General features: G+C 33.2%; 1 protein-coding gene and 1 long non-coding RNA gene across 3 annotated transcripts in view; one reads left to right on the plus strand and one right to left on the minus strand.

The window, feature by feature from the left end:
- The window catches only part of LOC113511292 (ceramide glucosyltransferase), a 69,448-nt gene extending 42,851 nt beyond the window's left edge, over positions 1-26,597 (minus strand). The window contains exons 1-2 of one of the 2 annotated variants that reach the window (XR_008253510.1): positions 24,204-26,597; positions 16,405-19,765 (exon numbers count right to left, since the gene is read on the minus strand). Coding sequence is in view for 1 of the 2 variants with exons in the window: in XM_026894910.3 (XP_026750711.2) it covers positions 25,108-26,310 (1,203 nt within the window). In the remaining variant the exon portion in view is untranslated. Of the gene's footprint in view, positions 1-16,404; positions 19,766-24,203 lie in introns of those variants that run through there. The other variant, XM_026894910.3, reaches the window with a different exon arrangement.
- On the plus strand, positions 352-4,643 carry LOC128201923 (uncharacterized). The gene is made up of 3 exons (XR_008253511.1): positions 352-964; positions 2,771-2,850; positions 3,242-4,643. It is a non-coding gene; the product is annotated as an uncharacterized LOC128201923 (long non-coding RNA).
- Positions 26,598-27,448: the final 851 nt, after the last annotated feature.

The following is a 27,448-nucleotide window of genomic DNA, read 5'->3' on the forward strand; positions in this document are numbered from 1 at the left end:
TGTAGTTTGCTGTTGCTGCATAAACATGGTTTGCATCTGCGCTTGTTGGTTCTGCACCGTACGTAGTGTCTCGGCGAGTGACGCCATAAGTTGCGTAAATTGTACTTCCATTGTAATGGATACAGGAATTTGTGAAGCGGGCTATCATCACAGGGAAAGGAGCCCCTGGATTGGAAGGAAGGATATGTATGTAGGAACAATTGGGTTATTGAACACGTGGCTGTCCCGCCATTTCACTTTAGGTGTACCGATTAATGCTGCTGTTCCAGTTAATCTTCGATCCTCGTCGCCAGTCTGTTGTGTTTTGTGGGTTTCTATATTGGGTGTAGTATTTAAATGCTATTATTATAAACAACAGATTTATTATACGTATTAATTTTGTAAAAGCAAAGCGATAGCAGACAGCGCAAATCTGACAGAACATTTTGACATTTTGTGTTGAGGTGCGTTCCGAGCGTACGTAACAAAATTCATATTTAGAATTCCTTTCATACCATAGTGTTTTTTTTTTATTTATTGTGACTTTGGCGAAAGCCATCAGCCAAATACCATAGTGTATAGTGTATACCAAATCATGTTATGTTGGTGCAATAAAGTGTTAAATAAATAAATAAATAAATACCACAGATAATCGTAACATACGAACGCTTAGTAACTAATTGTTTTAAAATTGTTGACGATTTTTCATAGAAAATATCATCAAACTTTACACTAGTCCATTTATTTCGCTTCCAATTCAAAAAAAAAAAAAAAAAACGAAACATAAGGTTATCGTTTGCGAAGTCTCTATAATATTTGTTTACAATAAATTATTACCACAAATACGTACCTAATTGCTCATTTGGCTACAAGTTTGAAAACAAAATATAGTATTTCGGTCGTAAAGTCATAATGGCATTTTGTTTCCAATAAATTGTTTATATTTGCTATTGCATTACAACAATAAGCGCCGTTGTGTATCAAGGTTGGTTGGTTATATCGGGTTCATGCTTAAAACATATGGCGGTGGAAATCGTAAATGAGTGGACTGTTTTACATACACACACATATATATATATATATATATATATATATATATATATATATATATATATATATATATATATATATATATATATATATGTTTGTCATTAATGACGAAACGATTATACGTTAATGATTATGATTGTTGTCTATAACAATTATTTATTGATTGTATGATAGGTACACGGCGACCGTTTAGAAATTTATATACCTACTAGTCGACGGTGGTTTATTTTTTTTTATAATTATTTGGAAGACTAATGAATTTATGATCTTATAAAAATATTTATTTAATTATTTAATCTTTATCATGAAATTTGGCAAGAAGCAATGTAGTCATGTAGCAATGTAAGTAATGTAAGTAATGGAAAAAATGCGAATACCATAAAATTTGTAGTTATTTCACAAAACAAAATTAAACTTGATGTTTTTGTTCGGAACTCTCATTGCGCGAGTCTGACTCCTTTTTTTTTATTAGAAATTTTATAAAAATCTTTTCAATAAGTTTTTAAAACAAAATAACTAGTTTTGCCACAATGGAAGACGGTTTATTTTTGTGGAGCACAAGCTTATGTTAGATTTTACTTTTTTATTTGTGTTGCTTTACTCTGACCAACTTAAAAACAAATAGTAATGAATTTTTTCTTACATTGAATTAAAGCATAGTCCTAGGAAAGGGATTGTTTTTTGGGACTAACAACCCCATTACTAGCAATATTGTATATATTGCTTTACAACTCCGTTGGTTAATATAATTATATACGCTATCAGGTCGATCTCCACGCTTACTTGTGGAATACGAGTACGTGACGATGGGCTAACTAACCTGCTTTCATCCTCGTCTGGCATCTGTAGGCGTGTAGGCGTGCTTCCCTTTCCATTCTCATACATTAAAAAAAAACACATATACCTCCATGTGTGCTGTTTACATGAGTAATACAACAATTATTTTATCAATCTCTGTTAAAAGGTCATACGTTCACCTCGTCTGATGTAAAATGAATACTAGAAATGAAATAAAATGTCGCGCACTTACCTATTTAGTTACTGAAACATCGCCCTTGTTTATAGCGATTTATTAAATATTAGATGATTGTCTAGAAAATCTAAGTAAGTAAGTATTTATAAATGAAGACGCGAGTAAAGGAATGTAATAGTCGAGGGATGGGCAGCAGCGTCCCTCTTAAAACATCACCAATGCTTAACTAAAGTTACCAATTCGCCTGCCAAGCGTAGAAACTAGTGGTAAACCCCCATATAGTATAGAGGGAGGTCTGTGTTCAGCATTGGACAGTTTACGGCTCATATAATGATAATGATGTTAATTTTAGAATGAAAATTGTGCACAGAACAAGTGAGATTTTAATACGAAAACCTGTGAATTCAATGGATAAAAATATTTATACAACTCTTGTTATTTGGTTAGAATTATTTCGTTTAATTCTGACGGCCATTTTGTTCACGTGAATATCATCACGTGAAATGGCCGTCGGAGAATAACGCTTAATATGGAGGGTTGTAAAATTTTTGGTAATAATAGTGGTGTACACACATGTGGAATTAAACAAAATAATCCTAATCAAATAACTAGTGATATGGACTTCCGAAAAATAACATCTAATTCATTAAAATATTTATATGGCTCCTACATGAAAGTAAATCTTATGATTTAAATAAAAAAATATCAAAATTAGAATTGACGAAGATACTTACTGCTACACTTTTTTCAATAATTATTATATTACAGAAGTAGCAGACGTCCTAAATATGAAGCAATGAACCAATGGAACTACGAAATAAAGCCAATAACTTACATAAATAATGAAGGTAATTCAATTTATTTCTTAACTATCTTTTTGCCCGCTACTACGAATACCGTATGCGGTATTTCAGAAGCAGGTAAATACATTGATTCTCCTATTGTATTTCATGAAATAAATTCCTAAATGATCGCGTGCAGGTCATTTTGTTAGGGTATATTGCTAGCATTGGGGCTGTTAGACTCCATTACTAACAATTCCTTTTCTTCTATCTATCTCTTGACAATTAAGTTTCCTTAGTCACCTCTTGCGACACCACGATAAAGAATCGATTGCTAAGAAAAGTGGAAAACAATGTTTGCCGAGTCAACTATTGAAAAAATAGCTTCTAAAAGAAATAAATAAAATAAGTCACGTAATTTAATTATAAGAATTTATAAATAGCTTTTTTTTTTCAGGAACTATCTGTTTGGAATCCAATTTCAGCTAAGAAAAACGGTCAAGAAACTCTTGTTGTTTACGCTTTTTTTTTACAAATAATTAGTTTGTAAAAAAATATATGAATGGATACAATGACTGTCATAAATTTCATATACATAGATATTACAATTGATTGTATTTTTTATCTATGTATAGATAAAAACTAGAATCAATCAATAAATCGATAATCAGTCGCACTATTCTCGAACGGACCAGTCTGTACAAGAAGCACTCGTTTAAGATTTAAGCGAGCCCAACGACTCGGCCCACCACGCCACCTCCAGTCTGGACTAACGATGCTCGAATCCAAATGATTTTATTATTCGAATAATTAGTAATTACTAGTTTTATAATTCGACTACTAAATTAGTAAAATACTAATTTCCGTATTGCAATTATTTTACTAATTACTAACTAATAATTCCCTGTATCTGCTACTACCAAGTCCATTCCTCGCATCTTCTACTACTATAATACTATGTCGGTGATAACAACCTACGACCATAAAAAAAACGTAAATACAGTAGTCGCACGACAGGACGACATTAGTCTAAATGATTTGAAAATCATTTGAATAATTCGAATGATTTGAAAATCATTTCAATAACCCGAATGATTTGCTCACTCGAATAATTAGAAGTCGGATTAGTAAAGTCGCGCATCCCCAGTCTGGACATAATAGTGAGCATGACTTGCTTCCAGATACGCGACTATGTCAAAAAATATAATAGTTTTGTATAATGTTAACTATTTCGAAGTCACTCATATACAATGGTGAAATAACAGGGGGCGGAATGGTCGGCCCGCTTCTGGTTCTGAGGGGCCTGCAATCGCCTCTATTTCCCTTACCCATATCTATATTCTATATATATATATTTATTTAAGTCTAATTTAGCTTGTAAGTGTTTAACTAAATAAACAAAAACACTTATATGTATAAATATAAATTGAATAAAAAGATTGCCAAATTAAATCAACTTCTTATACTTGGGACTCATTCAGTTTTGTCGCTTCGTATCTCTGTCAGAATTGAATCCACCACTGCCTCTATCGTATTCCTTTGCTGTTGAACCTCTAGTTACTCCATAATATATTTGTATACCTGTTTAGTAATAGTAGTAGGAAAACATTTTAAAATAATTAGCTTAAAATATAAAATACACGCAATTAATTATTATATCTAAATTTAGTTTAATTGGCAATTAGCAATTGTTAAATATTTGTTTCCTCAAAAAAAATGGCATCGTAAATATTATATGTTAACGGTTCTTATCTTCTTATCGGTAAAAATACCGCTTCCCTTTTTAATAGTTTTTTATGCCCCTAGCGCTTGACTTAAATTGGTTACTTATAAAGTATCATTATTTTTTTTTATTTCTTACTATAACATTTAATTTTTTTTTTATGGGTCAAAATGGTATGGTAACCCTGCCTGCGCTAACGGGATACGCTGGCGGAGCACCAGTGAAGCGTGATAGATGAGAATGAAAACAGGCCAGTTAGCCCATCATGATGAATTCATCAGGAATTAACCATGATAGTTTCCAGGGGGAACCGCGAAGAGGTCGACCTGATTGGGTATATTGCTAGCAATGGGATTCTCAGTCTCCATTACTAACAATCCCTTCCTCCAGTATGTAATATTAGATTCCAGTCTCGTTCAGGCCAATAGATTTTTGCCTCAGATGTTTGTTACTTGGTTCCTCATAATATTTATTTATTTAAATAAATAAATATTATAAATAAATAAATACAGGCTTATAATAGTGTGTCCTAGCTTAAGAATCAACCGCATGATATGATTGGTATTTATAGTAAACACGAAAGAAAGAGAAGAATTCATGCGCCACTTTAACTTAAATAAATTGAATGTTGGTCTTATTCAAACTATGTTAGCTGAACTTAAACCAGAAATTTTTGAACATCTCTGTAAATTATTGATGCCCATTAATTCTCCTCTTTCCGCGTCTAGGGAAGGTAGATAAAGTTTTGTTTAAGAAATCAGTTCAGGGTACAATAGGACTGATATACCTGAAGAAGGTAAAAGCCCTTAAAATATTAAAAAAAAAATTATTGGCATTTGTTTTTATCAGATTATTAACACATATTAATATTTGTATGCTACATGAAAACAATGTGCAATAAATATTGCATTGCGATAAAATGGGAAAAACTTACTTTATTCTGCTTTGTTAAGTTTTCTTAAATAACGACGGAGAATCAAATGTAATGGTTAAATTAATAACAACGTATTGTATTATTTATCAACAAAACATTAGATAAGCTATTGATTCACAGTTCAAAGATTTTTCTCACAAGTAATTAAAAATAATAATGTTATAAATATGAAATTAATCTTATCGGTGGTAATACTAGAATAACAGCTAAAATAGTTTTTTTTTTATAATGGATGATAATGGAATGGTAACCCCGTCAGCGCTATCGGTGTACACTGACTGGACACCAGTGAAGGGTGATAGGTGAACATAAAAGAAGGTCAGTTAGCCCATCGTGACGAAACAAGTATTAATCACGATGGTTTTCAGGGGGAACTGCGTGGTGGTCGATCTGATAGGGTATATTGCTAGCAATGGGACTGGTAATCCCCATTATTAACAATCCCTTCCCCCCAGCTAACATAGTTTTTTTTATGGATGAAAATGGTATGGTAACCCCGCTAACGGGATATGCTGGCGGAGCACCAGTGAAGGGTGATAGATGAGAACGAAAACAGGCCAGTTAGCCCATCATGATGAATTCATCAGGAATTAACCACGATAGTTTCCAGGGAGAACCGCGAGGAGGTCGACCTGGTTGGGTATATTGCTAGCAATGGGATTCTCAGTCTCCATTACTAACAATCCCTTTCCCCCCGGTTAACATAGTTAGAATTAGCATACAGCATTAGTTAATTAGGTACCATTAAAAAGACAATCAATAAAAAAATTGTGATTGTAAATATAGACAGTAATTTTAGGCACTTATTTACCATTATATTTTTTTTTTACTTTTGGTATGTTGAGTGGGAATTCAAAACTCAGTACCAACTTAAGTTCTAGCACACTTCAACATTCTTGCATCTATTTGACTGCCGTAGTTAAAAGGATAATGTTATCACTTATTTGTTTGTTCAGAATTTAGCGAATTTTTTATTAAATGTGTTAAAAAATAAATATGGCAATAATAAACTGTCTAAAGATTGCGAAATATCGCCGGTTTTTTTTTATAACTTTGTCGTTTAGTAGAATTATTTTCTCTATGGTACAAGCAATAAAAACAAAAAGAAATTAATTTATTAAATGTCTCTTTAATGTTAGTATAGTTGGTCATGGCTGGAAAGAAGCCATATAGTATATTTAAAAAAAGAAAAAAGAATGATTTGAATTTTAGCATACCATTCTTGTATCTCTGTGTGTAATGTTTTTGTAACTATAATTTTGTTATGTAAATAAATAAAAAAAACACTAGTGGAACTATTAAAGTGGTATCATTTTGGAGTACGTCGTCTATATTTTTGGTCCATCGAGTCGGAGTATCGAGGATTAACGACAAATTTAAAATCGCATTTTTGCACGAAGTCAGCGAGCGTCAATTGTTGTTGCTGAACATTGTATCGTCGTATTGCAGCCGTAAGGACATCAAAGAAGAACTAAACATATTGTTTGTAAGTGATAAGTGCTGGTGAACTGTGAGTACATTTTATTTATCTAATTAGAGAAGACGGAATTTACTCTAAACATTTCATATAAATATTTACTTGTAAAAACTTTGGATATTATTAAAACTTTAAAATTAAACTTATACAATGGATTCATATATAAAAGTACAGCTTGATTTAAGTGAAAGAATTAGTAGAGCAAAATCTAACTTCAAAAAGGCACCCAAGGAGCGACTTCGTTCTATAGATTATATTAGTACTAGATTGGAAGCTTTAGAAGAATTATGGCGTCAGTTTAGTTCGACACATACAAAACTCATTCAAAATACAAACTACAAAGATTTGAATGCTAGTTCCTACGTATGTAATAACGTCTATGATTCTACTGAAGAGTTATATATAGAATACAAATTTCTACTGAAGGAAGCGTTGACTAGTTTAAGGCAGTCTAGTACTAAAAGTGCGAGTTGTTCCGAACAAAACAATAGTAATAAAGATCTTAATTGCAATTTAAAGCTACCCAAGATATCTATATCTCCGTTCTCAGGCAAATATTCAGAATGGATTAGTTTTAGAGATCTGTTCGTATCATTGGTACACAATAATAAACATTTAGATGACGTACAAAAACTACATTACTTGAAAGGATTATTAGTTGGGGAAGCGGAGCAATTACTACGTCATGTACCGATTACTCATAATAATTATACTATTTGTTGGGAACAATTGGAGAAAAGATATAATAATAAAAAATATCTTTCAAACTGTATTCTGAAAAGGTTTATGAATCAAAAAAACATCAGTACTGAATCAGCTAGTACACTAAAGGAGTTGCTAGATACTACTAATGAATGTCTTCATGGGCTTAACAATTTAGGAATAGACATCAGTACCTGGGACGTGCTTGTTATTTACATTATAAGTCAAAAATTAGATATGGAGTCTCGCAAGCAATGGGAACTTAAAATCAGCGAGTTCTCAGATGAGTTGCCTACCTTGAAGCAGTTCCAAGACTTTCTAGAAACTAGATTTAGAGCGTTAGAATGTATTGATACAAAATTGTATAAGTCTAATGTAGTGCATAAAAGTAATGTTATTAATAATAGTTCTAAAGTATATCACACAGCCAATTTTATATGTCCTTACTGTTCTGAAAGTCATCGTTTAGCAAATTGTAAAAAGTTTTCTAAAACTGAAACTAACACTAGACGCGAATTCGTCCAATCCAGGGGTTTGTGCTTTAACTGTTTATGTTCAGGGCACTCTGTATATGCTTGTCGTCAAATCTCTCGTTGCCGTTTATGCAGACGGAAGCATCATTCTCTACTCCATTTAAAAAATGTTACCAATATCAATTCAACCGACACTACAGGTATCGTAAATCAATCGGTTGAACAAGATGTCGTTGCACATGCAACAACATCATCGTCTGTAGATCAATCCACTAGTGTCACAGCCTGTGTTTCGACCTCAAACTGTCAAGTCTTACTTGCAACAGCATTAGTTAGCGCACAATCGAAATCAGGTAATGGTATCACACTGAGATGTTTAATAGATCCAGGTTCTCAAGCTAGTTTTATTACTGAATCTGCTATTCAATTGCTGACCTTAAAGAAGATATCACACAAAAGTGTTATTACAGGATTAGGAAGTGATCAGGGTCATTCATTGACCTCTAAGTCTATGGTATCGGTTTCATTACAATCACTTCATGATCCCAATTTTACGTTTAAGGTTCAAGCTTTTGTATTGAGTAAACTCACTTCAATCCTCCCTGAGAGGCAAATTATTGTAGAACTGTGGTCGGAGTTTTCAAATATCAAACTGGCAGATCCATCATTTCATACACCAAACAAAATCGATATTCTTCTCGGAGCTAATGTTTACAGTCAGATCTTGTTAGATGGTGTAATCAAAGGTCCACCAGGTGTACCTATAGCTCAGCGAACAACGCTTGGTTGGATTATTTCTGGCCCTGTTAATTTAGATGAAACAAATAATATACAAAGGCCACTGATTAGTATGCATATTTCTCATGTAAGTGAAGATGACTTATTAAGGAAATTTTGGGAATTGGAAGCTGAAAACAATATAGATATTAAAAAACATTTATCTGAGGAAGAAAAGAAATGTGAAGAAATATTTACAAATACTACGAAGCGGGACAGTTCAGGGAGATATATAGTTAATCTTCCATTCCGTAGTGATGATCCCAGTTGTAAATATGGCAATTCTAAAACTATTGCAACTAAAAGATTTCTGCAACTAGAAAAAAGATTATCAATGGATCCTAATTTAAAAATTAAATACGCTGAAGTCATTTCAGAATATCTAGAATTAGGACACATGGAGAAAGTACCAATAACTGAACAAGATGATCCTGAAGCAGTCTATTTACCGCACCATGCAGTGGTGCGGGAGGATAGAACCACTACAAAAGTAAGAGTTGTTTTCGATGCAAGTTGTCCTGGTACAAATGGCGTATCTTTAAATCAAGATTTATTAGTAGGACCCACTCTTCAAGCTGACTTGCGTCATCTCTTAATACGTTGGCGTCGTTATCCTATATGTCTTGTGTCTGATATAATTAAAATGTATAGACAGATAAAGGTTGAAGAAAGACATACTAACTTTCAACGTCTGGTATGGCGTGATCATCCGGAAAGTGAACTGCAACATATGAGACTATTACGAGTAACATTTGGAACGGCATCAGCACCTTACCTTGCTGTTCGGTGTTTACATCAAATTGTTTATGATGAAGGCAAAAATTATCCTCTTGCTGCTGAAAGAGTTCTAAATCATTTTTATATGGACGATTTACTAACAGGTTGTGAATCAATCGAAGAAGGTATTAAAATCTATAAGGACATAAAAGAGTTATTAAAAAAAGGATTTGAGCTTCAGAAATGGAGTAGTAATAGTGAGGAATTATTGAAAGTAATTAATGAAGAAGATATAGCTTCACAAGAAAGCGTGCAATTAAAAATAAATAGTGTTATGAAAATTCTAGGACTTACCTGGAATCGAAGTTGTGATCATTTTGAATATGTTGTACAACTTCCTGAACTGAAGGCACCTGTAACTAAAAGAAAAGTTATTTCCGAAATTTCTCGGATTTTTGATCCAGTTGGATGGTTAGCACCTGTTGTTATTCGAGCAAAAATATTCATTCAAAAGTTATGGCTCTCTGAAATAGGTTTATATGAAGAATTACTTATACAACTTTTGAATAAATGGTTACAGTATCTAAAGAATCTTCAAGAAACTTACCTGGTTGATGAATTAAAGAACCTGAAAGAAAAAAGAAAGATTAGCAGTAGTGTTATTATAGGTAGTGTTATTATTAGTAGATTAGAAAAGAAAATTGTACTTACCTTCTCGAATCCGTGGAATGATGAAGATGAAACTCTAAGAGTTAATGGACAGTCGCAATGTACTAATATTAATAGTACATGTCATCAGTGCATTATTTTACACAGTTTTCACACTATAATCTCATTAATAATATATAGAAGTTTACTTAAGTTTCTCCTTCGGTTTCATCATAGGTATAAATGTAATCATAAGGTCCCACAACTACAAATAGGTGACATAGTGTTGGTGATGGAGAATGATCTTCCGCCAACATGATGGCTTTATGGTATTATAGTTGATAAGCACCCGGGAATGGACGATGTTACACGTGTTGTTACAAAAACAGTATTATAAAAAGGGCTGTATCAAAATTTTGTTTTCTACCGTTAACTGAATAAGTTATTTTGTTTATTTAAGAGTGAGCGTCTAACATTAATTGATAACTATAATTTAGGTCTAAAGCAGTTCAAAATATTATGTTATGTTTGTTCATTATTATATGTAGTGTAATATTGTTAAATTTCTACCAAGGACATTGTTTATTTTCTAGTTATCTTAATTTTATGGAGTATTTATTCATGGTGGGCGGATTAAGGACAATATTGTCATATAGTCCTTGGTGGGCGGTATGGTCATGGCTGGAAAGAAGCCATATAGTATATTTAAAAAAAGAATAAGAATGATTTGAATTTTAGCATACCATTCTTGTATCTCTGTGTGTAATGTTTTTGTAACTATAATTTTGTTATGTAAATAAATATAAAAAACACTAGTGGAACTATAAAAGTGGTATCATTTTCGGAGTAAATCGTATAATAGTAATTTGTCTCGATTGAAATAAAACTATTTCACATAAAATAATCAAATAAAAAACTATAATAGGAATAAAAATATTTTTATGTTATTAAATAATCAGTTGTTTTTGTTTAAATGTTTTTAGTTGTTTGACCTCAATTGACCTATACAAGACATAGTTTCGGTATTTAATTTATTATATTCCTAATTATTTATTAAATAAAATTAATAATCAAAATACAATGTATTGGTAGCTAACTACCTAATAATTTTTTTTCAGAGTTTTCATTGAATTAAAAAAAAGGCGGACTTACTCAATTCGGTTGTATTTTTTTTAACGTTTGTTACGTCATAACTCTGTCATTTATGAACTGTTTTGTAAAAATTCTTTTTTTTTTTAGGTAAAGTGATATACTTGCAGATTAGTTTTATACAAATTTTATTAAAATGTATTCAGTAGTTTAGTTTTTAAATCAAAATACCTGTTCAATACGTATAAAAATATAATATATGTAATACAAACTATTTCATAATTGTAAAATACTTTTTTATTTTTCTTTTGTTTTCATGAAATGTTTCTTTTTTTCATCATTACATCTCAATACATGCACGTCTAAACACGACATTTTTATTTTTAACTAATTTTATACTTCTGGTTCAAAGTTCCTGCTAAATTTACCTATAAATATATAATATATAAAACCAGCGACCAGCAAGGAGCTGAACAATAACTGGTTTTGTCACTTTGACGTCGGCTTTTTTTTATAACCAAATTCTATAAGTTATTAGAGATATCTACGTATGTACATGCTACCAAGTCTAAAAAACTATTGTAAAGATTCTATGAAACCCCATCGTGAGTCGTGACTTGGAAAACTTTTTTTCGTGACGTGGCACTATTTACGAAATGGTTTAAAAACGGAAATCCTTCAACGGCAATGTAAAAAATCTATTATAAAGCTACTATATTTGTTTCATTGAAAAAATATTACCTATATATATATATAAGCTAGGTAATTATGTGATTGAACACAACAATGACTTTATCATGATTCGTCATACTCGTGAACGAGCGATACCCGCAGCTACTGGGCTGTTCAAGATTACTGTTAATGATTGTAAAATTATGTTCCGTTTAATATTAAAAAAAAAATATATTAACAATTTTAAATTACTAGATATATTTAATCTACTAATATCATAGATTTAGGATATCACAGTTCAATATGATAGGTATAGCCACTTTCTACCATCGTACAGCTCACCATTGGCAGGGAGTTCACATTCATACCCTAGGATCTAGAATATGAATCTGGCACTGGTAAATGAATAGGGTACATCGTGGTTTCAGAGATATTTTTTCCTACGAACAATCAAGTTATGGAATGAGCTCTCTATTAAAGTTTTTCCAAGAGACTACAGCATGGGGTTCTTAAAAAAAGGGGTAAAGAGGTTTCTTTAGGGTCGACAACGCGCGCGTAATACCCTTGGTATTTGTATACTAGTTTGCCATCTCAGTGATATATAAAAAGTACATACATATATATATATAAAGTGGTACATTTTCTACAATTATCAATATGCAGAGAGTAAAGAGGAATAACACCTGAGTCCTCAGGAATGGCAACGCATGGGGGGTATCATGGGCGAAACAGTATAGGTACTCTGTTATGTCCATGGTACTGCTTATGTCTATAGGCGACGGTTACCACTTTCCATCAGGTGGACCGTCAGCTTGTTTGCCATTCTAAGTTGTATAAAAAAAATGCAATTTAAATTTACTAAATAGTTTTGTAAATTAAGGACTTATCTGCATATTTGAAACAAGTGTCGAGTTTCTTATGAGACAAATAACATTCCTGACTCAGTGATAAAATTATACAATTGACAATTTTAAAATAATTATAAATGATGATAATTTTATTGTAATAATTATTGTGTGATTCATTGTGGTTTATAATTGTTACCATTGTGTAATAAGTGTCTACTATAGAGTAAATAATCACCAAGTATGTTATCTGCCCTCCTATTCACGTTGCTGGAATGTAATGCACCCATCTGGAAGTATCGACACACATCACTAGTTGCATTTCGTTGCTTCATCCGTACGAATCAATATATAAAATATTCTATGTGCTAAGTATTTTTTATTTTATACAACTTAGAATGGTAAACAAGCTGACGGCCTACCTGATGGAAAGTGGTAACTGTTGCCTATAGACATGAGCAATACCATGGACATAACAGAGTATACTGTTTCGCCTATGATACCCCCCATGCGTTGCCATTCCTGAGGACTCAGGTGTTATGCCTCTGTACCCTGTAAATTCACGCCATATCCCACTCTTCAAACCGAAACACAGCCATGCAAACACAAGTGCTTGACGGTAGAAACACGAATGGGACAGAAGTACCCAAGCAATCGACTTTTGTACAAAGTCTCCCAAAGGTTAAAATTAGGAAGTAACCTACTCGTCTAGCAAATTCCATACGAACACATTCAAAATTTTTGCATTAAAGGGTTACATTTATTCATCCATCTACTATTATAAGGGAGGGAGGGAACAGAGGGAGATTTTGTACAAAAGTCGTTTGCTTAGGAATCTTTGTTCCATTCGTGTTTCATCTGTGACGTAGTTGTGTTTCGTTTTGAAGGGTGGGATATGGCAGTAAATTGACAGGGTACAGAGGAATAACAACCTGAGTCCTCAGGAATGGCAACGCATGGTAGGTATCATGGGCGAAACATTATACTCTGTTATCTATGGTACTGCTCATGTCTATAGGCGACGGTTACCACTTGCTTGCCATTCTATGTTTCATAAAAAAAAATCGTTTTTATTTATATAAACTCGAGATGTATAAAAGGAATAGTAAAACCCCATCTCATACGACGTAACTACTTCCTGCCCGTCACTCGCCTATCTACAAATAAATTCCTGGATAAGCGATCTTTTTGTACAACTATTCTTTTGCAATTAGTATCAATTGTTGAGCTCTTTACCATGCGGGCAATGCTACATTTCATGATAAGGTCGAATACCGTTTCGTTCTGACTCACTGATTCGTGTGAAGTTTGTAAAACGAAGTCTTACCTTATTGCTGTTAAATAAAGTATTTTTTAGATAAACTACAGATGGATATATCGTGTCAAAATTCCGCTAGATATACACTCCTCTTCATGGCTGTATTCTAAGGGCAGAATAAAAAGAAATAGCATTAATAGGCGGTACCGAACTCTTTTAATTTATGACGAGACTATTCTTCTCTTTGCATCTTCTGCCACCTGTATAACGGGTTGTATTCTGAAGAACTCCTCGATATAATGCCTGTAGCCATCTTTCGCTATCGGCAGGGAATCCATATTCACACTTTAGAATCTAAACTTAGCTCACACACGGTGCAATGTCAGAGGAGCGTCCTTCCGCGAATACTCATATTGTGGAATAATATTCTTGCAGGCTTTCCCTAGAGACTACAGCATCAGGTTCTTCAAAAAGGGCGTATTAAGGTATCTTAAGGGTCAGCAATGTGTGCGTAACATCCCAGGTGTTACAGGCATCCATAGGCTATGGTAACCACATTTACCATCAAACGGGCTGTATGTTTGTTTTCCACCATAGTTATATTATATATAAAAAATGTTATCGCACTTGTTTTGAGTCACGACATCGCATGATTCATAAAAAGTAGCTCTTGCATTCCAAATATTTATTTGTATGCCAAATTTATGACGATTGGCTGAGTAATATCAATACAGCTCCAATATCTATATATTGATTTTCTTTGAAGATTGATGATGGAAAAAGAGATCATTATCCATTTTCGTATCGCCTATACGCCTATCGGATATCTGTATTGATTCCGATAGAATTCTTCATTTAGATATTACAAATTGGATAAATGATATTTAATATATCCATTATTGGACCATTAGATATTGTAATTAAAATATATAGATATTACTATAATATATAATAATATCTATACATTTTCTCTTATTGGGGGTGAATAATAACATACTCCTAAAAAGAGGTAACAAACAAACGAACTCATTTTCATGTTTATATATATAATATTACATTCGAAAGAATCAATTCCAACTCTACTAAGTACCAATACGAGTATTATAGATATTTGTGTGCAAGATCGTAAAGACGCCTAAATAAACAATTGGATTCTATTTCTATGTCACGCGAGCAAAGCCGCAGCTAACAGCTAGTATACTAAATAAAATATCTCGATACTCACACATGTCTAGGTAACATCAATAAACTCGCCAGCTGATCATTAAAACGTACAAAATCGAACGATGACGCTTAGCTGTGAGAGTGAATAATTTAGTAGTTCTAGCGACTTACACCACGGAAATAAATTCGACGACGAACAATGGTGGACTGTAATAGCCACCTTATATTGGGTAAAGTGGTCATTGTTTAGGTATCTCGAATACTTATTGTGGAGCTGAGCATCATTTATATAGTGGCAATATCCAGCAACTTTGGCTGCGTCACAGAGCATAATATAGATAGATAAATACTCTTTATTGTTTCCTCCAAAAGATTACAACAGTAAACTTATTATAAATATAAACAATTACAAGAAATAATCACAATGAGAAAACAATGGGCGACCTTATCGCTAAGAGCGACCTCTTCCAGGCAACCTTTGGACGGAGAGGAGTAATTATAAACAATTTGGTGGGAGGCACGATGAAAAATTTTGTATAGGATTTTATGGAAGAGTTTAGGTAGACAGTACATAGCATATTTGTGTATGAAATTCCATTTAAATTTGCTTAGTTCTAAAAGTGTGTCATAGTACAAAATTATACACTAAAATTAGCCTTTATTTTCTAGTATTAAAACATACAACTTTTTAAAACTTTGTGTTTGAAAGATTCAAGATAATAATTTGACTTACATCGAAATAAGTTCTTTTCATTTTTTTATTTCTTAGGTACATGGCTCTCCTCTCGTATTGCAAGTGTTTTTTTTTTAATGGGTGATAATAGAATGGTAGCCCCACCCGCGCTATCGGTATACACCGGCGGGGCACCAGTGAGGGATGATAGGTGAGGATGAAGTAGGCCAGTTAGCCCATCGTGACGAATTCAACAAGAATTGTTCACGATGGTTTCCAGGGGGAACCACGTGGAGGTCCACCTAATAGGACATATTGCTAGCAATGTCGAACTCCATTGCTAACAATCCCTTTCCCCCCATATTGCAGGTGTTCATAGGGTGAAGGTAGCCGCTTTCCATCAGGTAGACCGTCTGCTCGTTTGCCTACTTAACAATAAAGAATTTAAAAAAGACTAAAACAACCAAATAGGGATTTAAATACTTTAATGTACTTAAATTGTATTCAGGTACTGACATAATGAAAATTGTGTTCCTTCAAAAAGGAAATCAGTATAAACACATCAGTACAAGCGACCATGTCATGTAAAACAACGAAATACTAAGTCACTTTTACACTTTGTTATAAGGTAAAAAAAAAATCGGTTATGGCATAATATTATGTTGCTTTGACCTGTGTGGTCAGTTTAAAAGTTTACAATAAAAAAAAATTGGAAAAAGCATAGTACCTTTGGACGCACTACGCTACTCCAGTCTTACATCTCAACATTCTTTGGTATATACCCTAAAATAACTTCCAAACACACCTGCAAATAATATATCACAAAATAAAACAAACCCTTGGTCCCCAGTCAGATCTGGGGGGTTAAAATATACGAATCATATAATTCATTACGTATACCCAGTAGAATTCAACAATGTTTATGACGTGATATTAATGTGTGACACCTTCATAGGCTGGGTTATACGAAATCAATCGTATTATGATTAGCATAAAGTGGCTTTTTAACCCCCGTGTTTTTTTTTAATACATTTCCTCATGCCACCATCAGTCCAAAGGTACAAGTACGTCACCCACCATATTCTGAAAACCACGTAACAAAGCGGTTAAAAATGGGCGTGTAAAGAGCACTTAGTCATATTTGTGACGTTTATCAAATAAAACCGGCTAAGTAGACTTAACAAAAAAATTTTTTTGATAAATATAAAAGTACTCAGTTTTTTTAAACCTAACGTTTTCAAATAATAGTGACAGTATGACGTCAGTGCGTGTTCCTATTTTTATTTCAATTGCGTTCTATACAAGTGGAAACAAATTTTGCAGGAGTAAAGAATGCACGTCTAATATATTTTTTAAAGATCTACTTGAAATATTCTATTGCTCTTTATTCACTAAGCAAAAAAGTAACGGTTTTCCGTTTTAAATATCTTTATTGAAATTATATTCAATCGTTTATGGCATAATATTATGTTGCTTATGTGTACTTTGAAAGCGTCATTTTTTTAATCTATTGCATTGAAAGTGAACGCGGGCTAAGCTGTTCTATATGTAAAAAAAAAGGTTATTACGCGGTTTTCAGAACACAGTGACAACATTTTACATTTAATGTTTGTATAGATATGACGATTTATATAGGATGTAAGGGAGATATTTCCAGAAACCACATTTATATTAGCTCCGACTGTATCTGAAATATAAAGAAAACTCGAGATTCTTATAATTATTTCACATGTGGCATTATTCTGAAAGTTTTCATACGCCCTATTATTTCGGTAACTAAATATAGAATTAATAGAGGATTTTAGGCCTACCGCAGACGACCGACAAATCAGAAAAATCAGTTTGAAACTCGCATCCGAATAATTTTATAAAATTGCAGTGAAACTTTCTTAGAGAACTTAGGAATTACAGGTATACAATTATCCTACGATATATAATTAATTTTTTTTATATGTACTGAGACAGAACGCGGTCTGTTTTACAGGAGGACGTCAAGATTCAGTGGCGACTCGATATCCGAACACAAAATTTGACAGGACCAAAATAAAAAAAAAGAGATAGCCACAAATACATAATCAGTAAAAATATTACAATAATAAATTGGTATTTCCAATTTATTAAAACAGAAGTTAGTAATTAGGTTATACCAACTCCCGCTGAGCAGATCCTTCAGACAAGTGGCAAATGAAATCATTTTTAAACAAGCTTTGATACCACACGCAATGATGCTATTAAAAGAAAAAGATGAGACACGTTGCCTTGCTCATTATCTGCTGCCGTATAAATGTATTTAGAAATTGATTCATTTGCTAGATGGGATCGCATTTTCAACTGTAGAATAAAATGACCTTTGTTCAAATTGTGATGCATATAGTGACAGCTATATGTTTTGGGTATAATGAAAGTAAGTTTTAAGACAATGCAACAAGGTTTAGTTTAGCTTTTGACCGGACAACAATCGTTGCACTCACCGGAATTCGGGCTATTAATTTTATCAGTGCACGAATGATGTCAGTGGCATTATGTCACTGAAAAATGACGATGCAAGGTAAAGTATACACAAAGTCATATAGGTATTCCGTGAACAATAATTGATTTTATGTTTATTATAAACTCAATACAAAAAGAGATTTACGTAATAATTAGTCATCGTACAATATAACGTTTATATATAAAAGTGGATAACAGGATTTTTTTGTGAAGCGTCACTCCTCGTTCTTAGAATTGTACTAAAGAATTACAAATTTAAATTGATAGTTTAGTAAAAGGTTTATGTCACGGACCTTCGAAAATTAAATGCAAATAAATATTCTAATTCCATTCTTTCATGAATTTAGTTTGATAAGCTCTTTAGACTAATAAGTTGCAATGTAGAAATTTAATTTAAAATTTAGTGATCGAGAATGACGCTTCAAAGTAGATCCTACTACAAAAAAGTTTGTCCTGGAATTAAGTAGTATGCATAAATGCACTTCATGGCATTGTCAATTTTGAGTTAGGTAATTTTTTATCAATAGCGTTATAATACAACGGCCTCTGGCAGTGTTTTCATCGTCTTATATTAATAATATGTAGTTCGTTTGTGTGTATATATATATTGGTGTTGTGGGTAATCATGGGCGGCCGTAGTCACTTACAAAAAAAAAACGAAAGAAAAGTGAATGATACTATCTTCACACCAACTTCCTTACCAGCTCGCCTGCGTTATGTTCTTCGAGAACGTTCCACTGACTCGTATGTATTACGCAATGGGTATCTGGTGTTCTATTTAGGCGGGTAAAAAGTACGCCGAGGGTTGTCGTCGAATTTAAAACGATAAATCAGTCGTCGCGTTAGCCGTTCTGGCATAAGCGCACATTCACGTAATTCTTTTTCGTGCCTGTAGGTATATTATTTGAAAAAGCCGTCCATGCATACGCGGCATACTGCGGCTAATTTTGTGGGCTTTATATACGAAGCATTAATAAAACTAAGTACGCAGTGATGGTATTAAACCATAATTCTGCACATAAACTAAATACAAGGCGAAGTTGAAATCATTTGCATACCTTTACGAGTCTTTCAGCAGTGCAGTATCTTTCCAATACTGAATTTGAACCGAATAAAGCAATATAATTCCTCACAAATTCTTCTGTCCTTTTTATTTACACTTAAAATTCTCTTTTCTTACGTACTCTTAAGGGAGTGTTCTCTCAAGAAAGTAGAACATTCCTTAAACGAGTAGACAGCAACAAATAATTCAGAGCTTCTGATAAAATAAGTTCACTACTAGACGCGCTGTATTTGTATGGATAACTCGAAATATTTACTTGCATTTCGATTAACGTTTCTATGAAAAAAAAAATCAACTAACACTGGTAGAAAAAAAAAAAAAAACTTAATAGCATAATAATGATTTCAATTTTACCTGTATAATGAAATAAAATTTAAAAAAAATTAGGGATTTTGTTAAAAGCCAACAGCCATTGACATAAATATTGTTAAATAAAAATGTTTTAAGACATTATTATTATTATTATTAATTGTAAATATTTATAACCCTGTATATCTTGTGTAGTACAGTCATCGAGGACAAAGATTTAATATTATATAATACATAATAAATTTATATTTAGAATATGCTGGCCATCTAAATGACAGGAAAGAGTCACTTACGAGAACATGTTAGACATAGTACCTATATTGTATTTTTAATTATCGCATGTCGAGTACACCACTAACTGATATGATAGGCAACTGAAATTTTTCTACATTTGTACAATTTTAATTTTAGGATTTATTAAAATATTACATTTTTTTTAAAGTAGGTGAAATTGAGATTAGTAGTATTTAAAACTTTATCTCCTAATATTGAAAATACTAAACAAATTACGGAAAACTACATTGACTTTCATACCTACTTATATTATGCGTGAAAGAGGTTTTAGTCCGCATGGTCCGCATACCAGAGGGAGACTGTACAAAAGTCGATTGCTTGGGTACCTCTGTCCCATTCGTGTTTCAACCGTGAAGCAGTTGTGTTTGCATGGTTGTGTTTCGGTTTGAAGGGTGGGATATGACGTGAATTTACTGGGTACAGAGGAATAACACATGAGTCCTCGGGAATGACAACGTATGGGGGGTATCATGGGCGAAACAGTATACTCTGTTTATCCATGGTACTGCTCATGACTATAGGCGACGGTTACCACTTTCCATCAGGTGGGCCGTGAGCTTGTTTGCCATTCTAAGTTATATAAAAAAAAAATGGTTTTTACCTATAAACTGCTGTATGGACTTTTATTAAATAATTGAACATCGAGGAAGGAAATAGCACGTTTTACTAAGAGTATGAAATAAGGTAAAAAAGGTACACTAATATGTAACAATACAATAATTTGATATTTTACAATTAATTGTTAATTACAATGGTTGTAAAAACACCGACCGATTGCTATTAACGAAAAGAATAAGTACTAATTGTACACGGATGAAGTCGCCGATAAAATATTCGAATAAATAAAATGGTGGGCACATCAGATTGTTTGTACATAATACAATAAACACGGCGCACACTATAAAAACATTAGGATTTGTCCTGCAATGTCAAGGTCGCAAGGTCAATGCGCTCCTCACTACCGCGACCGGCCGCAACGAATTGCCTGTTACGTAATTTAAGGGCCCGCGCATACGATCGACATTTTTATTTGATCAAATAAAAAATTCCTTATGTGTAAACCATACTTTTGAACAACAAGTACACGTTGTAGCTTCAAATTTAGTAGTTTTGTTATGACCGACCGTGTGGTCCAGACATAGAATAAGCTGCCCCTTTATTCCCCGTAGATACACTAAGAGGCGACTAAGGGAACTTAATGATCGAAGGAGCGTTCCTCTTCAAACGTCATCAATGTCTAACTGGGGTTGCTAGCCCGCTGCCACTATTAGCAAAACCTCGCTAACGGCTGACATCATCACTACCATTATGACCGGATTAAAATATACGCCGAGGATTGTTTCATCGGAGTTAAAAATATGGGAAGATTTTAGATTAATGCATTGTTCGCTATAATCCATGTACCTATATCTTCATGTCATCTAAATTACTAATGCAAGATTTGTTTTAAATAGATATTGAATTATATATTGAACTTTATGGGAAACAACTATTTATGGGATTCTCTGCCAGGCAACCATGTACTTACTATGGTTATAGTGAAAAATATGCTGTGCCAATTCCCACTGGTATCTCACCACCCATATATGTAAATAGCGAGTTGTTCCACATAATTGCCCCTTCAAATCAGCAAAAAATCTCAAATAATAGAAAAATATCTGAAGGCCGATAATGACACGCTGATTTTATATCACGGGTAGAATCTAGTTTTAAATACTACTAAAGACAACAATTTCGTCCTATCTGTATACCTATGTAAATCCTATAATCTATTATTTATCTAAGATTTAACATAAGTAATTATTTATTTTTATAGATATAAACCTACTTTGTACATTGTTAAGGTGAATTTACATTGGATCGGTTACGGGCAAAGGTGTGGGCGCCAAAAACTGCCTCATTTAAATGGAGTCAGTTGTCTGACTTATAGGATTTATCGAGTCAGTGCAGACTTCTTTAAAATTAATTTACACGACGGTAGTGTGCGTTTTCATAATTTACCGTAGCACGGTACGATATAGTACAATTTTACCGTCACGATATAATAGAAGAGCAAAATTTATGTAATTGTATCGAGACGCTATAATTATTTTTTTATAACGTCCTTAATATTATTATGAAAATTTAAATATTCATATAATTGCGTATATTTATTTATTTACACTTTATTGCACCATTTATAAAAATAATAAATACAGTAAATTTTAATTAGAAACGATACAAATGGCGGCCTTATTGCTAAGCAATCTCTTCCAGACAACCTTGCATACATTTTGCTCTTCAATTATATATTGACGGTAAAATCGTATGATATCGTACCGTGTCATGATAAATTATAAAAGCGCCCAATATGGGTCAGCACTGACTTGTCTCTAGTTTAGAAATAGCAAAGAGAAATGTCTATAAATCAGCTGAATAAAATTAAAACATTCTAATGCTGATAGTATATCTAGACAAATTATTCGATTAATTTGTTTACATTTAGTCAAATCTGCGTTGACTAGAATCTTATAAATTTTGTTCGTAGCTTCTACAATATATAAACTAAGCTTTTACAAAGACAGCCCCTATAGACAAGTGGCAACCAAATCTATCGGTAGACACGTAATCGCTGTCGTGTGCATGAGATAGAACGAGACTGGTTACGTTAGTTCTCATGTGCGCGGTAATGAAAACATATCTAAGTTAAAAATATATTTAAGGAAAACTTTAATTTTTTGTTTGTAATGGTAGTAGTAATTATTACCTTAGTACTTAGCAGACTTCAAAAATTATTTCTTCTATAGAAAGCTACATTATCAGCAAGTAACAAAAATGTTATATTAAAAAAAAAAATTAGAGGTCGTTATCCTATATCAGTATGAAGCCCGGGTGGGTCACTAGTCTACAAATACATTGATTTGTCACTTGTCTAGAATGGCACGTTTGTTGTAAATACCCATGAGTATGGGAAACATTGTAGCCAGATGAGTGAAGCAATGGAATTCGCACCTATTATGTTTATAAAATGACTCTTTCCGATTATTGCTCATATTGTAAGCTGCTTAAAGGCAAAACTTATGGAATAATTTACTCAAAGCAAGCATGCTGTCATAGTCATCATTCATCAGTTCAATAACATTTTATATATATATATATATATATATATATATATATATATATATATATATATATATATATATATATATATATATATATATATGTGTACAAGATATAAATGTTATATATATATAAGATATACATTGGATGTATACAAACTATTTTAAATATTTAGAATAATCTTTTGTTGTTTATATTATAGTGTTATATTATTATATTAAATAACTTTTGTCCTATATATGTTACTGTAAAAGCCTGCACATGGGTAAATCTTAAGATTTATCAGTATATTTTAGGATTTGCCAATGCGGGTTGGTTAATATGAGGATTTTATAAGAACAGGATCATTTTTATATCTTACACCAAACCAAACCTAACCTAACCTGCTGGGGGGAAAGGGATTGTTAGTAATGGAGACTGAGAATCCCATTGCTAGCAATATACCCAACCAGGTCGACCTCCTTCGATTCCCCCTGGAAACTATCATGGTTAATTCCTGATGAATTCATCATGATGGGCTAAATGGCCTGTTTTCATTCTCATCTATCACCCTTCACTGGTGCTCCGCCAGCATATACCGTTAGCGCAGGCGGTGTTACCATACCATTTTCACCCATAAAAAAAAAACCTAAACTACTCTTCTAATCATGAGCATGAACATCAAATGTTCACAACTAGAACTGTAAAAGCCCAAATTACGATAAATCTCAAATTTTCAAATTAAGGAATTACATTGTAATATGGGAATTATGTAATAAATAAGATATGACAGTTGTATATAAGCATTGCTGTGGTCCTGTGAAGTTTTTGTTAAAACACAATGGTCTTTGAATAAGATATTGTCAATTAAAATATGTATCTTGTTTTTATAAAATCCTCACATTTACCAACTCACATAAGTAAATCTTAAGAATTACTGATAACACTTGAGATATACCAATGTATATCAATATAATGGGCTTTTACAATAACATATATATGCATTCTAGTAATTTTTTGAAATTATACTAACAGGACTTGGTTAAAGTACAAACTTCTGACTCGACAGCATACTTTTATATTAGTGTTAACAGTATTTGTCCTTTGATTTGTTTAAACAATCCTCTAATAAATCAAAGAAGCTTGCAGTACAACCATATAAAGCATTGATTTCACAATCAACACACAAAGTATTGATAATTTTTATCTGTATAGATAATAAAGTTTATTGGATTAATAATCTTAATTCCCAAATGACTTGACATCCATCTACATGTTATGGATGAAAATTTCTCAAAGATTTGGTAACAAAATATTATGACATTAATTTCTTAACTTCTTTAAATAAGTGTGCTTAATGAAATATTCAGATCTAGATATTTCACATGAGAAAAAGAAATAGAGCTAAAAATTGGCATAATTTGGCTTCTGTAGAGTATTTCCAATCTTCAATATCCTTTGATTTCTTATTAATAGTACTCATTACCGAGATAATATCATTCATATAAATACTCTACAGTAAGAATGAAGCTGAATATAATAAATTGTTTAATTTAAATTTTAAGATTACACTGATGACTTTATTGCAAACAGGTAAGTAAATGAATTTTAATGATTTGAACTCGAATTAACAGTCTTAATTTGTGTTTATAATAACACAATGTTAATTTATTTATATATTACTTAGTACTTTGTTTATTTAGTACTTGTACTTTAATATGATGATACATTATAGTACCATAATGGCAATTATTGCAAAATCAAAACATTGGACGTAATCAATATAAAATTGTACATATTTTTTTTCTAAAATAAAAGCAATGAGTTGACATATTATAAAATAGGAATTAAAATAAAAATTTATCTTTACAGTCACTCCCATTCACACACAGCAAGCATTAACATTTTTACATTAAAATGTGTAAACATTCACCAAATTAAAGCTTTTGTGTATGAGGTGGCTTGAGTTCGTGCGCTCGGCCACCCCAGTCCAAACGGTAGCAGCGAGTCCTCCACGAGATTTCCGGGCTAAACAGTGCAGTGGCCAGCACAAATGGCGCACAGCACTCGCTCCACACCCAGCCGAGCAGGAACTGCACTTTGGTGAACGGAGGCGAGCCGTTCTGTACCGACCGCAGCATTAACCAGTCTGACAGGAACCACACTAACACATGCACTAAGAAGAATGCTAATGGTTCCGCACTAAATAACTGTCCAGCGGCCCACGCGGCGCCGGCGCCGAGCGGTAAACATTCGCTGAGCACCTCCAGCATCGTGGTGGTCGGCACCATCGCGATCCGCAGCCGTGCCCAGCGCGTAAGGCGCGCCTGCAACGCGCCCACCGACCGCGAGCCCGCGTTCTGCAGCGCCGGCAGCGACGCCACCCGCATACGCCACCCGCGAGATACTATCGCCTGTGCCATGAAATAGTCCTCCGCTAAATAGTCCGCGAAAGCCGCAAGGCCACCCACATCGTCCAGCGCTTCCTTTCGCACCAACGACGACATTCCAACGTGACAATTGATTCCTAGGAAGTCCGCGCATAGGTACATCCGTGCCTGTGCTGTGCCAAAGTACACTTTTTCATATACCGCAGCGAAGCCTTCGGCGTCACACGCGAACGGCATCTGATGCACTATAGCTACGTCGTCTCGCATGTGCTGCACCATGTCTAGTAAAGTATCTTCGCGCATCCGGATCCCGGCATCGCTCACAAGCACGAGGGGGTATTTTGCTGATAAGTATGCGGGTTGCATATTATTTATTTTAGGGTTTACTCCTACCCGCTTCCCGCCTTTGAACAGTTTCACATCTACATGGGGATACTTCGGCTGTAGGGTCTGCTGCACTAACATTACAGCCGGATCATCTTCACACTCCACACAGAATAGTATCTCGTACATTGGGTAATCTAGGGTGAAAAATGTCTCGAGATTCGATAATAAGTTCGGGTCGATACCAGTAAGTGGTTTTATGATTGAGATGCCCGGGTACGGCTGTTCAGGTGGCGACCGGTCCACTGTTCTATGCAACTTCCACTTTGAATATGAAAAAGCCATTATGTGAATTAACCACAGACAAACCCATGCGATCATAAAAAATATGGCAAATCCATACACCGTATACACAATAGGCATCATAATTGTAAAATTAATATGCAATTTCTTCGTTCGGACCACATAATATCGACTGGTTTCCGCTGGAGTCCGCGAAGAGCGTACTAGAATAACGCTAACGTAACACCGACTGACTGTTCACTGAATTGACTCGAAATAATTTACATACGTGTGGAGCCATCGAGCACAATTCGAAGCTACGCGCTCCGTTATTTGATTCGACATTTTCTTATCGCGTCATGAAGCTGTTTGACAAAATTCTATTTTGTATTTGTACGTCCGGTCCATTTACAACAAAGGGCAAATCAATCGTCAATCAATTCGTTGCAATTCATTCGTTTCATTCAGTCCCGTAGATAGATACTTCCAGTTATAATACCATTACCTTCTTATTCTATGTTACATTAATTCCATAGATGAAGTACTAATTAGTCTTTAGATTCAGAATAAATACCAATAGCATTCTTATTCTATGAAAAAGGCTCACATAAGGATTCATTCTGAAGCGTCATTTTTATGGACTTATTTCTAAAATTATAATTTCAAATTGATATCAGAGCGAAATCTTTATTTTAAGGATTGATATAAACTAAATTTCTAAAGGATTTAAGTCAACATTATTATAAATTTAGTTTTTGATAGTCCATAAAACAGTAATTTTACAAATTTATCAATTTAAAATAACAAGTTAAGGAATGTTCAGAGAAATGGTGACTAAGAATTGATTCAAATTTTTTTAGGAGAAGCCTGAACGAAGATAGCGTATTGCGATCATAGAGTTTAACATTTGTTTTTAAAGAGGCAATAGTTTTACTCTTCTAATTTGTTTCTATTCGCGGGAAAACTAAAATTGAATTGCATCTTTTTTTCGAATTTATATAATTAATTATCTAATTAATTTTTCATTATGGATGTGTATAATTTATTAAGAGATATTAAAAATTTGAACGATTATATTTATGCAACCGAAGATGCTTGTTCAGATTTAAGAAATATGAAATTATTACTCAATATGTCGACAATATTAGATTTGAAAAAAATACGAAGTTTGGAAATTGAAGTAAGCTTCTTTCGAGGTGTATCAAATAAAAATTTTATGAAGCTTTTTTTATAGGATCTGTATTTTAAAATATTTTTCAGTACTTCAACTTCCGAAACTGTA

The sequence above is a fragment of the Galleria mellonella genome, unplaced genomic scaffold (genome assembly GCF_026898425.1).
Source record: "Galleria mellonella isolate WM207_F2 unplaced genomic scaffold, CSIRO_AGI_GalMel_v1 utg643, whole genome shotgun sequence".
Taxonomy (NCBI): Eukaryota; Metazoa; Arthropoda; class Insecta; order Lepidoptera; family Pyralidae; genus Galleria; species Galleria mellonella.